This window comes from Microtus pennsylvanicus, chromosome 3, assembly GCF_037038515.1.
Source record: "Microtus pennsylvanicus isolate mMicPen1 chromosome 3, mMicPen1.hap1, whole genome shotgun sequence".
NCBI classification, from domain to species: Eukaryota; Metazoa; Chordata; class Mammalia; order Rodentia; family Cricetidae; genus Microtus; species Microtus pennsylvanicus.
The window spans coordinates 20,550,063-20,565,786 of NC_134581.1; the positions used below are offsets into that span (position 1 = coordinate 20,550,063).

The window sequence follows — 15,724 nt, forward strand, 5'->3', positions numbered from 1 at the left end:
TTTTTCTGGGTAATAAAGTGATCTTATTTACTGGGAGAATCAGCACATCAGAAAAGTGATGAGGATGGAGAGCAAAGATATAAGTTTTATTCATAGCCCGAGGGTGCTCTTAAACGAAAGGTTAGGTTGGACAGGGCTGGAAACTCGGTTGGTAGAGTGCTTGCTTGCCTGGTGCTGCAAAGCCCAGCTGTACAGGGGCAGCTGCACTGAGAAAGGCCTGAAGGATTCCATTTCTGGAGTCTCAGCATGACCAGACTTCATTCTGGTTTCTCAAGCTGTGGCTGGCAGTGGTAGCTTTTCACTACCAGGTGCCTCATAGTTTCTGGAAGGGCCTCAGCTCTCACTGAACAACAGCTGGGGAACCCCTGCCACTGTTTCCCAAGGCCTCTACACCTCGTGACATGAGGTCTTCTGATATCATTTCACCCAGAATGTAGCCTTAATCAGCACCCTTAGGTCCCACCCACAGGAGCCCCTAGCCATGTTCTGTTGACCTTACAAAATACGTGTTTGTGTACACACACAAATATAGGTATATATGTGTATATACATGGGTATGTTATATATAACATAGCCAAGAGTACAAGGTTTCCCATATATATATAAAAATTTGGGCTTAGCAAACAGTGGTCACTCTTACAGTGATGAGGCGAGTCGCCCAGTAGCCCCTGCCCTTGCCACACTGCACTTCAAACAGGACAATCACAACGTCATCTTGTGCACACCTGGAGTACCTCAGCCTCGAGACAGTGGGGCTTAGCTGTGCTAATGTAGGGAGCAAGCATGCCCTCAGTGTGAAGCCCCGTGGCTCTGGACACTACTGTGTTGGAGGAGGGCTGCTGTTCTCACTTTCATCTGGCATGGAGTCATGTTCCCGGGCTCTCAGCCCTCCCCACTTCCCCATCCCCTGTATCTGCCCACCTCACACCTTACCACTAGATACCAATCTAAGTGGGCAGGGACTTTTGTATCCTCGTGGTGGCCTTGAGGTGGCAAACTGGAGTGTATCAGAACTTTTAGGACCTTTCGATGGGAAAGGTCACTCGTGAACTGAAACTTCCAGCATTCTAAGGAATTGTTCCCAGAACCCAGATAGGAACTCAGGACACCTACTATGGTAGGCATAGTGGAGACCCAAGGGGCCTCTCAGAGACTGTCCCCCAACTGGTGTGGAAGAAGCTGGGGTGGTGATGGCTGATGTCATCTAAAAGGGGATCATGACAACCCTTAAGTTCTTGCCTTTAAATGACAGGCAATCATCAAAGGGTAAGAAGCCTAGTCCCTGCACTCTGCCTCCTTAACCCAGAGCCCTGTTGAGTAGAGTGGAGAGGTGATAACTACACTCCCGAGTCCTGGTTCCTCCTGGAGTCGCCCTGACCTTTTACTGTTAGACTCTAACAGACGAGGCTGTGCATCCAATCTCACTAGCCCACAGTTTTCTCTGAGAATCAGTGGAGAGCCCAGGTGAGCAGGGACAAGAGGCAAAAGGCCTTCCATTGGGGACATGCCACCCAGACATGAGAGGGCCTTTGAGGAAATCCACTTTTAAGCCCCCTATATACAAAACCGTACCACTTAGACACAGTCGACAAGAAGCTTTGTGTTGAGAATCAGGACATTTATTGTTTGACCAACATGCTGAGTCTTTTCCACATATTACACAGTTGAATGTAAAGTCAATATGGCCGCTTTGCCTTCTGAGCCCATTACAGATGGAAATGCCACCCTCTGTGTTCCTCTTTTAAAGAACAGGTGAGGTGAGAAGTCAACACACAATAGGCAGGCTGGCCTTCGTTGCTATGGAGGCTTCTTGTCTCCTGAAGAGACCATCTGAACTCCCGCTGCAAGGCTTTCCTGATAATATACCCTGCAGAGTGCCAATCAGACAGGGCCTGGAGTCCAAGGAGTTTGTACACTGAAACTGCAAGATTTTGGAATACCGAAAAAGTTGATTTCAAACAAAAATTAAAAGGGTGCCCTGACTACTGCTCTGTGTGTGGTTAGACAACGCAAGTAGATTTGGGGACCACCCATTACAACGAAAGAGCCCAAACTGCACCTATATTCTCTCTAGCTACTAAGGCTGGAAATAACATGTTCTAGCCATGGTGTAGAGATGGCTCAAGGGACACGAGCACAAGATGCAGTCGCGTCTGTACCCCCAGGTCAGCAACAGGTGGAGGATGCCAACACTGGCTCTGACTGTTCCTGGCTTGCAGGTGACCTTGTCTGTTTTGGCTGGCTCCCGGTGCTGCGGCACGATGACAGTGCCTCCCATTCTTGGGGGAGAGGTAGTCTGGGAACTAGTGAGCATTGAGCCCTGAGCATTTGACACACTCAGACACACCACCTTCTCCTGCCCTGTCTTCCTGACAGCCTCTTCCCCTTCCGTATGGCGAAGGAATTAACCGCTCTACCTGCAGGACGCTGACACCACTGCTGTCCCCATACTGTCACACTGGATGCTGGAGGCCAAGCCCTGGCTATAGCTCTCACTGTACCCAGCTGTCTACACTCCTAGTTACCACCTTGCAACACTTATCTCTGCTGCCTGACGTTTAACTGATGCTCCCGTGGCTTCGCCTCCCATCTTGGGGTATTGCAGGAATGTTTAAGATGGCGACAGGAAGGAAGCAGTGGCTGTGACAGCAGTCAGGCCCTGGCCACCAAACATTCTAACCTCTGACCCCACAGCAAGACTAGCACTCAGGACACTGACGTCACACCTCCATTTTGGAGTGCGTGTGGGTATAGCTAAGCTGCCTGCCTTTCCAATCTTAGACTATTCCTGCAATGCTCACAGAAGTTTTGCTGACAATCTCCTTCAAGACTTCTAAAGGAAAGAGAGAGGATCATGTCCATCTGCCAGGCCAGGCTCAAATGTCCAGGGAGAGGAACTGAATTACTAAGTTGCGATCTTGTCCTAAGAGAATCCTCTATCTGTCTTCTGACTGATGTGGATTCAGCAAAGATGGGGGCACTGAGATAATTTCAGGACATCTTCAAGCGAACCTGACCAGATCCTGCCAACAAGGAGGGTGGGTGGGCGTCAAGGAGAAATCAGTCCCGGACGCAACAGAATTAGTTCTGTGCGGGGCCCGGCTGCCTTAATGGCCGTCATAGAAGGAGATGGGCTGAGGAAAAGGCCAGGGCACCGCTGGGGTGGGAGAGCAATGGGGTGACTGTACCCTCATTCTTAGAAGCAACGAGACTGGGAGACCCTAAACTCAAGAGGGGTTTTGTGGACAAGCTAGGAAGGCAGGGCTCCTTAGGTCCGATCAACCAGGATGGCATCCACCATGATGCCTTAGATTGTGTGCACAAGAGGAGGGAACGGATCTGCTACTTCGAGTTATAGAAATACGGGAAAAGTTATCGTTTAGTGCCAAGAAGATTAAAATTCACCCTACATTCATTCCTTGAGACACAGGACAAAGCCCTGTCGTGGGGCTCTGCCAGAGGCTGCCAGCGAAGCCCTTCCCTGCCAACCAGGCTGCTGTCAGCACAGGGTAAGTGTGCCTTCTTCCAACAAGCACCACTTAGGTGGGGTGCCCACGGTGGGGGGACACTGGCCCACAAAGGCATGCACACCTGTGCACACAGGTACAGAAAGCAGTGAAGGTGGTTCTGTGGACGAGTTCTGATTGTAGCTTAACACATCTATGCACTATTTTATTGAAGGCAAGACAACCACAAGTTATTGGACAATATTTTGAGTATTTCTTATTTCAGTACACTGCATACTTTTGAACTTCCAAAACTGGAATCACAATGCAAGTTCCAACTTGAGAGTGGGAGCGACAGGAATATACATTGAGCACATGTATACGTGAGGATGTGTGTGTGGGGGTGTATGCACAAGTCTATCTCTATGTATAATTATGTACACACATAAAAAAAGCTAAACACATGATGTTTCAATTACGCTTGTACATTGGTCCTTGCCTTCTGGAAGCGGTACCCACGAGGATCCTGCTTCCTCTCTTCGTCACCAGAGCAGGCACTGACACTGTCTCCCAGGATGGAGAAGCATGGCAGGCCCACTCACTAAATGAAACCCGCCATGCAGGCTGCCATTCTGAACTCATTTCTGAGAAGTTCCATAATTCATCCCAACCCCCTGTGGTGGCATTTACCCTGCACATCAGCGGTCTGGAGACGAGCCAATGCTATAGGATTGGGATGTTCTGAAGGGTCACTGCCCCTGTCTGTTTTTGGACAGGCTTAGGGGGCAGTGAGTCTGGGGGCGTTGAGGGTGTGGGTTACTTTGCTTTGAGGAGAGAACTCTGTTAAGAGTCTCTGAGGATCTTTAAGACTAAAGCAGTCTCAGGAATGAGTGGAAACAGCAAGGACAGCTTGCTGGGGCGGGTGGTAGTGCCCTGGGCAGCCTTCTGGAAATCCTACAGTAACCTCACGATGCCCGTAGTGCAGCCACAACACCCAAAGGTATCCACACAAAGATTTCAAATGTACCATGCCAGGGGCTGAAAACACATCAAGGAATCAACGCTCCCACAACAGTACCCAGCAAGAGGAGTAGAAGGTTTGGGAACACATATTGTTCAGAGTCAGGGCAGACATCCGTCTCTTCCCCAATCACAGGTGGACCAACGGCACGTACCCCAGGCTTCAGCACCCCTGAGCCACCCCGTTTCACCTCACACATTGAATTGGCCAGTCAGCCTAAGTACATGCGTCAACTGTTGGGCCAGTAGCTTACAACATTTGAGAACCACAACCCTGCCTCAGTCCTCAGCTGCCTGGAGCACCCCATCCTTCCAGTATCTTCTCGCTCTGCTCGTCACTGGGTCAGCACAGAGAACACACGGTTGTCTGTGTTCTCTGTCTGCATGTTTTTTCAGGGGAGGAGATGAGGCAGAAGCAGCCGTGGGGCCTGGCGCTGATGCTAAAGCCCACAGGCCTTCATTTCCAGTCAGGGGCCGGCTAATGTGTCCCACTCTGCCAAGGACGGACTGAATAATGGCCCCTCTGGGCTGTTTTGTTAAACTAAAGTCTGATTTGACTGAGGGGAGCCTGGGTAGAGGGCTTGGTTGGTTTGAGTCATGTGACCCAGGCCTGGAACCTAATTACTACTTTTCAGTTAATTGCTTTAATTTATGGGACAGGGGATGGGAGGAAGGTAGAGGTGACACACAGTTTGAAGAGAACAGGAAGGAAGAGGTGTATGGAGAGGTTCTCTATAAGTTTACAAATATACAAAAACAAAAACAAAAAAAGCACATCTTTCAAATAAAAATGACTACTTCTTTTATCTGGCAAAAAGTTGTATACACATGATTTAAATTTTTTTTTAATTTTAACAGTTTTTGGCAATCTTAATAAAGTACAATATATTACAACCAAACCAAAAAATAGTTGTTTAGGTAACAGCTGTTAAGAGTGACGTGGTCCCTGATGCCCAGCCTCCCTCCCCATGTCCCACCCTACTCCTAGAGAGAGAGAGAGAGAAAAGAAAGATCCTCCCGTTTGATAAACTCATTTCCCACCCCGTTAGGAAGCTAACCAATAGGAGGCAACACAAGTGAGTGTTTCTGAGGAAGCCGAGTGGGTCTGCATTAGCAGGAGCAGCCACCCTCGCTGGCCGGGGGCTCCTGGGGCTTGTCCAGCTTGATGTCAATCACTGTAGGAGGCTGGCTAAGGAAGATGACGGTCACCAAGATGCCACTCTGCCCTTCTGCACACCCCACATTCAGCTCGTAACTCAGCTGGAGTGGGAAGGAACTGCCCGGCTTCCACCCTTCTCTCTCCTACCTCCACCCGCCTCCATCCCTCACACTGTCTCCCTAGAGGGAAACTTGGGCTGTGACGTGACACAAAGGCCGGGGAGGGTCTGTCTCAGAAGCTTTCCCCAGTGACTGATGGATGGTGCTCAAATTCCGTTAGTCTCGGCCTCATTAACTGCTGGCCCTCCTCCCAAGTGCTACTTTGTCATGGCACACCCTCTGAGGGTGGAGGATGCTCGCAGCATCCCTGATCCCCACCCATCCTCTGCCAGAAACACTTGCTTTCCAGTCCCCTAATTTACCACAACCCAAGTCGTCGGCAGACATTGCCCAATTCCCCTCATGAGGGAGGGCCGGAGTCAGTCCAAGCTGAGAAGCCCTGGTCCAGCTAAAGGCTGGCTGCTGCCATGATGACATTCTGTCCCATACGGGAGTGACCTGACTGTGTTCCAAAGGAATCTTCTACAGTGCAGTCTGAGGCACAACACTTATGGACACCACGTGGGGTTTTTGGACTGTGTCTAAACATCTCCTGAGAAACCTGTTACAAAATACATCTTCCTGGTGGATCTGGAGATGGATCTGCAGGGCGAATTAGCCAAAACTCTGGAACATCCTAATGCACGGCACCTGGGAAGCCACTGCTACAGACACTGGGTAATTCCAAGATGGCACTGTTCAAAGGGACTTGTGGTGGGAGGCTACTCTCCATCTGCATGGTAGCCACACTAAACTTTTTAAACTGTGTGTGTGTGTGTGCGCGCGCGCGTGCATGTGTGCGTGTGCATGTGTGTAGTAGGGTCTCTCACTAACTCTGGAGCTAGGCTGGTGGTCAGCAAGCCCTACTGACCCTCCTGTCTCTGCACAGCACTGAGGCTACAGTTGTGTGGCCATGTCTAGGCTTTCACAAGAGTGTCAGGGATTCAAACTTGGGTCTTCGAGCTTGCGCAGCAATTGCCCTTACCCACTGACCCATCTCCCACATCCCGAAACTTAACTTTTATATTAACCCAAGTTTAACTAGTTTAAGTGGAAACACTCGTGTAAGACTATGATATTATAAAGCACAACTTTAAATATTTTGCTGCAAGCATTTGTACATACTAACATTTAATGTTTCTTTTTTGTAATGCTACGTGCCACTGAAATACTGTGGTCGAGGGCTGCTTCTGATTGAAAAGTTGGGGAAGAATGGGTGGGCTGACTTCTCAATCGCACCCAGAAGAGGAGACTCTGTGCGGAGATGTGCCATAGGGCTTGGGATGAACCTGCCCTGTGCTCTTCTGTAACAGGACAGCATGTGGCTGCATGCCCCTCAAGCCCAGTATGCTGCACCGGCCACAGTCAGGACCCCAGGTGTGGCCCGACACTAACCACATCAAGGCCCACGGTCTGATGGCTCCTGAGACAGTGATGGGCCCAGATGGCCCGTTACCATCTTATCGCCAACTGCTGGGTATGCTTCCCTGCCCCAGTACTTCTGGTGCTACGGGGAACACAGAGGACAGAGGCTACAGGATACAAACATGCAGGTTTATCAGCTGGGAGGTCTGGGGCATGCTCTGCCCTGCTTGCGAGGCCTAAGTGTCATGGTCACTGCCAAGTCACCCCAGAAAGGAGAGTCCTGTGTGTGTGGTCCCAGCACGGGGCTTGTGGCTCCATCATCCTGGGGTCCCTTAGCCCAATTCTGTTGAGAGCTACAGAGCAGGTAAGTCACCGCCAGAAAGGAGAGTCCTGTGTGTGTGGTCCCAGCACGGGGCTTGTGGCTCCATCATCCTGGGGTCCCTTAGCCCAACTCTGTTGAGAGCTACAGAGCAGGTAAGTCACTGCCAGAAAGGAGAGTCCTGTGTGTGTGGTCCCAGCAAGGGGCTTGTGGCTCCATCATCCTGGGGTCCCTTAGCCCAACTCTGTTGAGAGCTACAGAGCAGGTAAGACACTGCCAGAAAGGAGAGTCCTGTGTGTGTGGTCCCAGCACGGGGCTTGTGGCTCCATCATCCTGGGGTCCCTTAGCCCAACTCTGTTGAGAGCTACAGAGCAGGTAAGTCACCGCCAGAAAGGAGAGTCCTGTGTGTGTGGTCCCAGCAAGGGGCTTGTGGCTCCATCATCCTGGGGTCCCTTAGCCCAACTCTGTTGAGAGCTACAGAGCAGGTAAGTCACCGCCAGAAAGGAGAGTCCTGTGTGTGTGGTCCCAGCAAGGGGCTTGTGGCTCCATCATCCTGGGGTCCCTTAGCCCAACTCTGTTGAGAGCTACACAGCAGGTGGCAGAAGCTGCTAGAAAGGCCCTGGGGAGGCTTCCTGTGCTGGGTGGAGTGGAAGTACAGGAGCTCTCTGGGGATCTGGAAGCAGGGCACATCCATGCCCCACCCCCGCCACCCGTCCAGGGAGCAGAGCCACCTAAGAACCTTTCACAGAGCACCCCTAAGTGGCATTTCTGTGTGCTTGGTCCTCATGTCTATGCCATCCCAAGCATGACCCCAAGAACGCATCCTCAAGACATCTGGGTTTGAACCATCTGCAGGCAGATGTGTTAGCCTGACACTGCGGCTGAGCCAGAGTGGTCACTGCTTCCACCTGGTCCCTTCTGAGCTGTCCCCAGTCTGTTCCAGGCTGTTCTAGTCTTGCCTCCTAGGAGGCTCCAGCCATTGGACACCTGGGAAGGGTATGGCTGCATCTGCCAGATGGGGGTACCACATAGGGCAAACAGACACAGCCCAGGTTGCCCTGTGTGATCTGCTTGCTATCTGCTCAGAATTCTTCCCCTAGAGCCGAGTGAGATGTTAGGCACACTAGGATGCCACGCTAATTGTCACCCTGAAGTGGGAGCATGTGGCCTGATAGCTGGTCCGGCATGGAGTCCCATGTGGACCATATTCCGGGAGAACATGCATGAATGGCCACCACTCACCCGGGCAGGTTGGCTTTGCCTTTGCAATGGGCAGGGCAGAAGGAGGCTGGGGTCTCTCGGGCCTTATTCAGGTGGAGCCATCTGATCAACTTCAAAGAACGCCTGTTTGTGGGCCATGTCCTCTTGCCCCTATGCACTTCCCATCACATCCTCTCAGGTGCCCTTTGAGAGACAGCACCCCAGAACAGAGAAGGGGTAGATATGAAGGAAGCCTCAGTGTGAATCCTAATTCCCTAAGTTACATACATGGCCTCTATGTGCCTCAGTTTCAGCACTGGGTGTTAGCTAGGTTGTTCCATAGCGCAGTGGGAAGATGGAGGAAGCACTGACATGCTGAACTCACATGCTAGTGTAGAGAAGCATCCTTGCCTGGCTCTCCAGCGGCCTCACAAAACACACATCGTGTTCACTACAGAGCAAGATGGAGCCACTATGTCTCCTCCCCTCCCCACACCGGTGATTCCTGCATAGCCCTTGTTTCTCTTTCCTGGCTGGGGGCTCAATGGCCATGGAGCCCATCCTGCTGCTGAACAGGGGCGGCCTGGCTATCTGGATCAGTCCAGGGAAGGCCTGGCTGGAGGCCGGGTAACCTGTACCTGCTCTAGTGCAACACCAAGCAAAACACGGGCTTTGGGGCTGTCTTTTCACTCACGTGTCAAAGGAAAAGGATACTCCCTTCTTTGCTCTTCTCCTGGACGTTCTCCATGCCAGGCAGAGCCGATGCCACGCGTCGGAAGAGCTGCAGGCAGGAGATGCAGGGTGAGGCCCGCCCAGTCCCCCTCCTCCCATCTCCCCATCTCCTCCCGCACTGCTCTCCTCATGTGGATGGGTATTATGGATGTCTGCCCACTGACTGCGCCATGGAGTGCAGGCTTGGTCTGAGCCCTTTGCTGCCACCATAGCCCCTCACAGGGCAGGTCCTGGAGGGTCTCAGGGTATTTGCAGGAAGAGGGAACAGAGGTTAGAGAGACGGCCTGGTCAATAAAGTGCTTGCCACACAAGCATGAGGCCCCAACTTCAATGCCCAGAATCCACGTTAAAAGCTGGGTATAGTGGCACACACTTGTAATCCTAGCGATGGGGTGGCAGAGACAAGTAGGTTCCCAAGGATTCACTTGCCTCCCAGCCTAGCGGGACTGGTGCACTCCAGATAAAATCAAAATCCTGTCTCAAAATACAATGTAGAAGGCACCTGACGAATGACATCGGAAGTTAGCCTGTGGCCCGCACAGGTGCAAACACATGCATGTCCCCACACACAGCAAAACTGTGGCTTCTCCTACAGGCAGACTGGCCACAGGCAGTCGGCAGGAGCGTGATGGTGACTGCAGAGGACCTGTTCTAGTGCAGAAAGCATCCGGGCCACAGGGAGCAGGCTTCTGCCTGTTGCCCTCACATGGGAAGTAGGTGGAGAAAACCAGTTTCTGACCTGACTTAAGACAAATGGAATTACTCAGGGACACTGGGGCAAGGCAGACACTGGGAGCCAGGGCCACAGCCACAGCGAGGAACATGAGAATGCCGCCATGACGTGTGTGTGTGTGTGTGTGTGGTATTGTGAATGTCATGTTCCTGTGTGTATATGAGAAAGCGAGCGTGGGGGAAGCAAGCACGCTAAGTATGGTTCATGTGTGAGTTCACCTGTGTGTATGAGAACAGGAGGAGACATGGGGGGGCACCTGGAAGGTGGAGGCTGGCAGGGATAACATCTTGAAAGAAACAAGTACAGGCCAAATCCCAGAGCACAGAGGATTCTGGACTAGTCTTGATGTCTGGGTCTCCATATGTTAAAACCTGGTTCCCAGCAGAACGATATAATAAGGTGTTGCTAGGGAGCCCTCCTGACTGGGACTAATGCCTTGACAAAAAGGCTGAGGGAGCCTGCGAGTTCCTTTAATATGAGGAAACAGCTAGAAGGTGTCAATATGAGGGGGGCGGTGCAAGAGACTAAGTCCACCAGCGCCTTCAACCTGGGTCCCCAGCCTTCAGGGCAGGTGGAGGTCATTTTCTGGCTTCCATAAACCACATGGCCCGTGGCGGTTTGTGGCGGCAGCTCAACTGGTCAGATTTAACTCCCGCTCAAACCCTTGCCCAGATTCCAGATCATTGCCAGACGGGAAATGGGACCAGCCTCTCCTTGGCCCAGAGGGCTGTGCAGATGCTTCCTGCTCTATGGATGCCTAACGCTGGCCTCCACTTCCATTTCTCATGACATCACTGGACCCAAAGAGCAGCGCTCCTGCTTCCTCTCCTCCTCCTTGTTGAGGTGCCCCCGAGGGAAGGGCCTCAGGCTCATCTCTGATACTCATACAGGAAGGGGCTGGGATGAATGGAGCTGCTGAAGGACCTCCAATTGGGCACTGGGTTCCAGACGCTGTGGGGTCTCTCTAATGTGGCCGTAAGAGCCCCTCCCACCCTCTCCTTCTAGCTCCCTGTCATTCTTATTCTCTGAGGCCACCAGCACTATCAACGTGGGGTGAACCATCACTATCTCCCAAAGGCCAACTGGTGCCCAGTTTTGCCTGGTGTTCTTGGGAAATCTAGGGTCACAGTAGATAATAGCAAGCCATGCTCCTTAATCAGGAGTGCCCTCGTATGCTGCAGGCACCCTACTGCCAGGCCTCTGCTCCCACCAGCCCTACCTGTGATGCCCTTCCTCCTTGCCACCTTGCCCTCCTTGTGCCCCGAAAGAGGGCTTCTCACCTTGCTTGAGCCATGGACCCCTTCCACAATCTGCTAAAGCCCGTGGACTCCCTTTTCATATGTAAAGTCAGTTATGGAGATGGTAAAGGATACCGTTTGGTTCTGATGAAGCTTCTCAAATACTTAAGGATCATAAATCCATGCCAAGGCGACATTTGTGTCTCCTTATGGACACATCAGACAGCAGGATTAGCTAGTGGGATGCTGAGGTCCACAAGCAAAGTGCAGGATGCCTGTCACACCGTGAAGACACCTGTGGCTTCTGCTGGTGACAGTCCCTGCACTCACTGCTGATGTTGAGCCTGGCTGGATCACTGAGGATCAGGCTACAGACGAGGGAGTAGTCACAACGCAGGTGGGATTTTCTTAAGCCCAGGCAACCTGAGCAGATAAGCTCTGCTCATGGACAACTTGGGTTCTGTGGATCCCAGCTGCACAAGACTGCTCCAGCCCCAGCTCCACCTCTTCCCCCTCCTATGATCCCCAGCTGCCCCGGGATCCTCTCTGCTCCATTTCTCAGTTTCCATTCATGGCCCCGAGTACTTGCCACATACAGGACATAAACCTAATGCATTAATCAGACTAAATACCCTGTGTTCTCTCTTGAAGTGAAGTGAGATGCTAGGAACCACAGCTTTCTCAGCCAGGTGGGAGTCCAAGGACACTCATCCACGTAGGCTGCTACCGGGGCCCAACCCGATCACAGCTGTGGAGACTAGTGACTGAGGGTGTCTGCGTGGCCCCCAAGCTGATGGCTCCCTCCACATCACCAGCCCCGGAAGTCAATGTCAGCCCCAAGAGAAGCAGGCGTATGTGCTGGCTGGATGCCCCCAACCTAGTCACTAGCCAACCGGAGGAAAGGATGGTCCCAGGTGAGGGCTTCTAGACCTGGGGGAGTCAGGGACATTGCCGGCCGTGCCCTCACCTGCTTCACGTTGTAGCCGGTCTTCGCGCTGGTCTCGATGAACATAACGCTCAGTTCTTTGGCCCGCTGCTCCCCTTCCTCGATGGTTATCTGCCTGGAAGTGAAGGGGAGATGGAAGGATCAGCTGGCAGAGGGGCAATCCCGGCAGAAGTGAAGGAGGCAGCCTAAGATGAAGGACTATGGGAGGGCAGAAGGAGCCTGCCAGGCCCCTTAGTGGGCCCTGAAGACAGACTCCCTGCCAGAATGCCAGCCATTGTCTGTCTAGTAGGAAGGCGGTACTTGAACACAGAGGATGCCATCCCCTTTCCATGTCTTCTGACCAGGGAGCAAGGCTACCCCCATCTTTGAAGGAAGGTAATGCTGGCCTTGAATTCATGATGTAGCCAAGATGACACTGACCTTCTGATTGCCCTGTGCCCACTGCCCTAGAACAGGGACCGCAGGTATATTTCATCAAGCCTGGTTTTATGAGTGCTGGGGACCGACCCCAGGGCTCCATGCATAGAAGGCAAGTGTTCTACAACTGAGCCACAACCCCACTGCCTTTCTCGGCAGCCATCAGACCTGGAGCTCCTGCACACAAGCCACGGGGCCTTTCCAAAGAGAATCAGCCTTTTCCTAATGTACAAACCCAAATTAAAAATACCCCCCCCCACACCCACGCTGCTCTGCAGAGGAGCCCACTTCCCTCCCCTCTGCGCAGGGCTCTCCTCTTTAACTCAGATTGTTTCTTAAATGGCAGAGATCCTGTAAGAAGCCCGCGGGCTTTATTAGAAACCATGACACACGGCCTTATCTGTCCAAGTCAGCATGGAGTTCTGAGAGTGGACACACATGGAAAGGACACCTTAGTGAGCGGGACACTGGAGGGTAGCTGCAGAGAAGCCTCCTCCAATAACACTCCATGCCCGGACACAGGACAAACCAGGACGCACAGACTAGGGACAAGTCTGTGTCCTGCTGACATCCCACAGACCCATACCTGAAGACCTGGGCTTCGTACCCCACATGTTAATGCAGGGCTTTCACAGGGCAGGCGCTCCAGCCCAGGGAGCCACTCTTTCAGAGGCTATCTTGGGACCATAATGGGAGCATCTGTGCAGACAGGTCCCTGGACTGTCTTTGCTGCATTGAGGAAGATGGAACTTTGAAATGAGACGCCTGCCGCCGTGTGTGGGGTCTAACAGGGCTGTCAGTGTTCCTGCGTATAGAGCCCTGCCTTGCTGTTCTCAGACCTCCAGGGCAGGACAGCCACAGAACGGTGAGGAAGCGTGGTCCTGCCAGGCTTCCATGCTCTCTCTGGCGCATGCCTACCTCTTGTCAGCCAGGTCCGTCTTGTTGCCCACGAGCATGATGATTACATCACTGCCCCTCTCTGTCCTGACATCATCAATCCACTTAGAAGTCTGCTGGAAGGAGTTGAGATCTGGAGGCAGAAAGTGGGGACAGAGTGAGAAGGAGGGGCCCCGGGGGCAAGCATGTACCAAGACACCAATCCAATCTCCACACACCAATTAGGCCGGGGCTAATCAGGGAAGTGAGGTCTGCCCTGGGATCCTAGAGGGTCCTCAGCACAGCTCAGCCATCCCAGGGAGAGAAGCTACCATACCTGGAAAGCTAGGCTGTCACAATCTCTACACAGGACAGTGACTCTAGAGGTCACACAGGCATCAGAGCTGATGTGGGGATCACGGAGGAAGGCGGAAAGGAAGGCACTGGGCCTGGCCAAGCTGCAGACCACTGAAGGGAGGACACAGCAGCCCCTAGGAAATGCTGTCCCACCAAAGGGATGCTCGGGGGAGTCTGAGGAAGGCCATGCTGGCTTGGGAAGAGAACCCACAACCCTGCGGCACATGAATTCAGGACCAGGCATCTATGGGCAGCGACATCTCCCTCAGAGAGTCATGGAGTTACACTCAAGCTCAGCACCTAGAGGGAGGGAGGTGGCTGCTCTCCATAGCGGGTGACACAGGTCCTTTGGGATATCGCTCCCATCTCGCTAGGGTGTACAAAGAGCATGTGGTCAGGAGGACAGAGGGGAAAGGCAGACCTGAGGTGGCAGGCTGGAGCCGTGAGTCAGGCGTACCCCTATCCCTTGTGATTTCAGGGTCCTTACAGGGTCCTCTATGACTGAAGCCTGTGTTCCTCTAGATGGTCTTGGGTAGCTGGGCTATGCATAAGGCCTGACATAACCTCTGGGCCCCCACTGAGCCCGTGAAGCCCTCTCAGGATCCATGTGTGCAAGCAGGGCTGCCTCCAGGAATCCCTGGGGAAAGCCGGAACACATGTCAGCCAGAGCCATAGAGGGCGCAGAAGGTTAGCCTTGTGAGCATCTGCCTCCCCAACACGCAGGACCCTGTCTTGCTCAGCCATGTCTGTCACAGGAGTCTGAAGGACAGTGAACCCACTAGTGGTCCAAGATAACACACTACCCCCACACTGAGCACATCCCTGTATACACAGTCACATAACACAGGTCTGATCAGGGTCACACTGGACCCCAAGAGCTCCCTCATCCCAACACAGACCCCTACTCACTAGTGATGTCGTACACCACCACAGCCACTGTGGAGTCCCGGATGTAGCTGGGGATCAGGCTGCGGAACCGCTCTTGTCCGGCTGTGTCCCAGAGCTGCAGTCTAACCTACAGGGTCAAGGCAGAGGCATTAGTGAGGCAGCGGAGCCCTCCTGGTAGAGGGGTTGGAGGCCCAGATCCCATTCTGATCTTGGCAGAGACTTCCAAGAGGGCCCAACTGAGGGCTCTAGGGGATAAACCAGACAATTTCCCCTCTGTTTTCCCAGGTAGAGATCAGGAACTCACCGTACGGTCTTCCAAGTACATGGTTTTTGACAAGAAGTCAATCCCGATGGTTGCCTGTTAAAGAACAGCACAGGGAGGTCAAAATGACAAGGACTCACACAACGGAGTCAAAAGCCCTGGGACCCCAGAAATGGCACAGACGGCAGAAGGGGTACCAAAGCTAAGTCCCTCCAGTGGCCACTGACATCCTTCTCCGAGGAGGGAGCCTGAGCAAACTATCTGTGAGAATGGGATTGTTTTCAGAGAAGAGAAAAATGCTTCCGGAATGGCTAAGAGAGCAGGGGGCATTGAATAGAGCTCCTCAGGAACAGTCCACCAAGGAGAGCTCCCTACTGCTCTCCAACAGCCCCCTAGTTCCCTCAGCCTCTCCCTTGAACTTGGGCTCATCATTGCTCTTGGGAGGGTCTGCAGGGTGGGGGTGGGGTGGGGGTAGCAGAACTTGCCACTGCATGGGAACAGAGAGCAGTGTGCCCCGCCTCGGGTGGAGGTACTGTGGACAATCCACAATAATGTCTTATTAGAAAGCCCAATGATCTCTCTGCTCCTCGCGCTGCCAAGTCAAGGGTTGCCCCTCACCCACCCTGTGACACTCCGGTGGCTCTTCTGTCCTGGTGGGCAACCCCACC

At 52.9% G+C, this 15,724-nt stretch overlaps 1 protein-coding gene across 2 annotated transcripts in view; it reads right to left on the minus strand.

The window, feature by feature from the left end:
- Positions 1–1,597: 1,597 nt before the first annotated feature.
- Rab6b (RAB6B, member RAS oncogene family) overlaps positions 1,598–15,724 on the minus strand; it is a 59,705-nt gene continuing 45,578 nt past the window's right edge. For both annotated transcript variants that reach the window (XM_075964836.1, XM_075964837.1), the window contains exons 3-8: positions 15,099–15,152; positions 14,816–14,921; positions 13,592–13,703; positions 12,278–12,371; positions 9,322–9,388; positions 1,598–5,641 (exon numbers count right to left, since the gene is read on the minus strand). In XM_075964836.1, the coding sequence (XP_075820951.1) occupies positions 5,577–5,641; positions 9,322–9,388; positions 12,278–12,371; positions 13,592–13,703; positions 14,816–14,921; positions 15,099–15,152 (498 nt within the window). In that variant the 3' untranslated portion in view covers positions 1,598–5,576. The remainder of the gene's footprint in view (positions 5,642–9,321; positions 9,389–12,277; positions 12,372–13,591; positions 13,704–14,815; positions 14,922–15,098; positions 15,153–15,724) is intronic.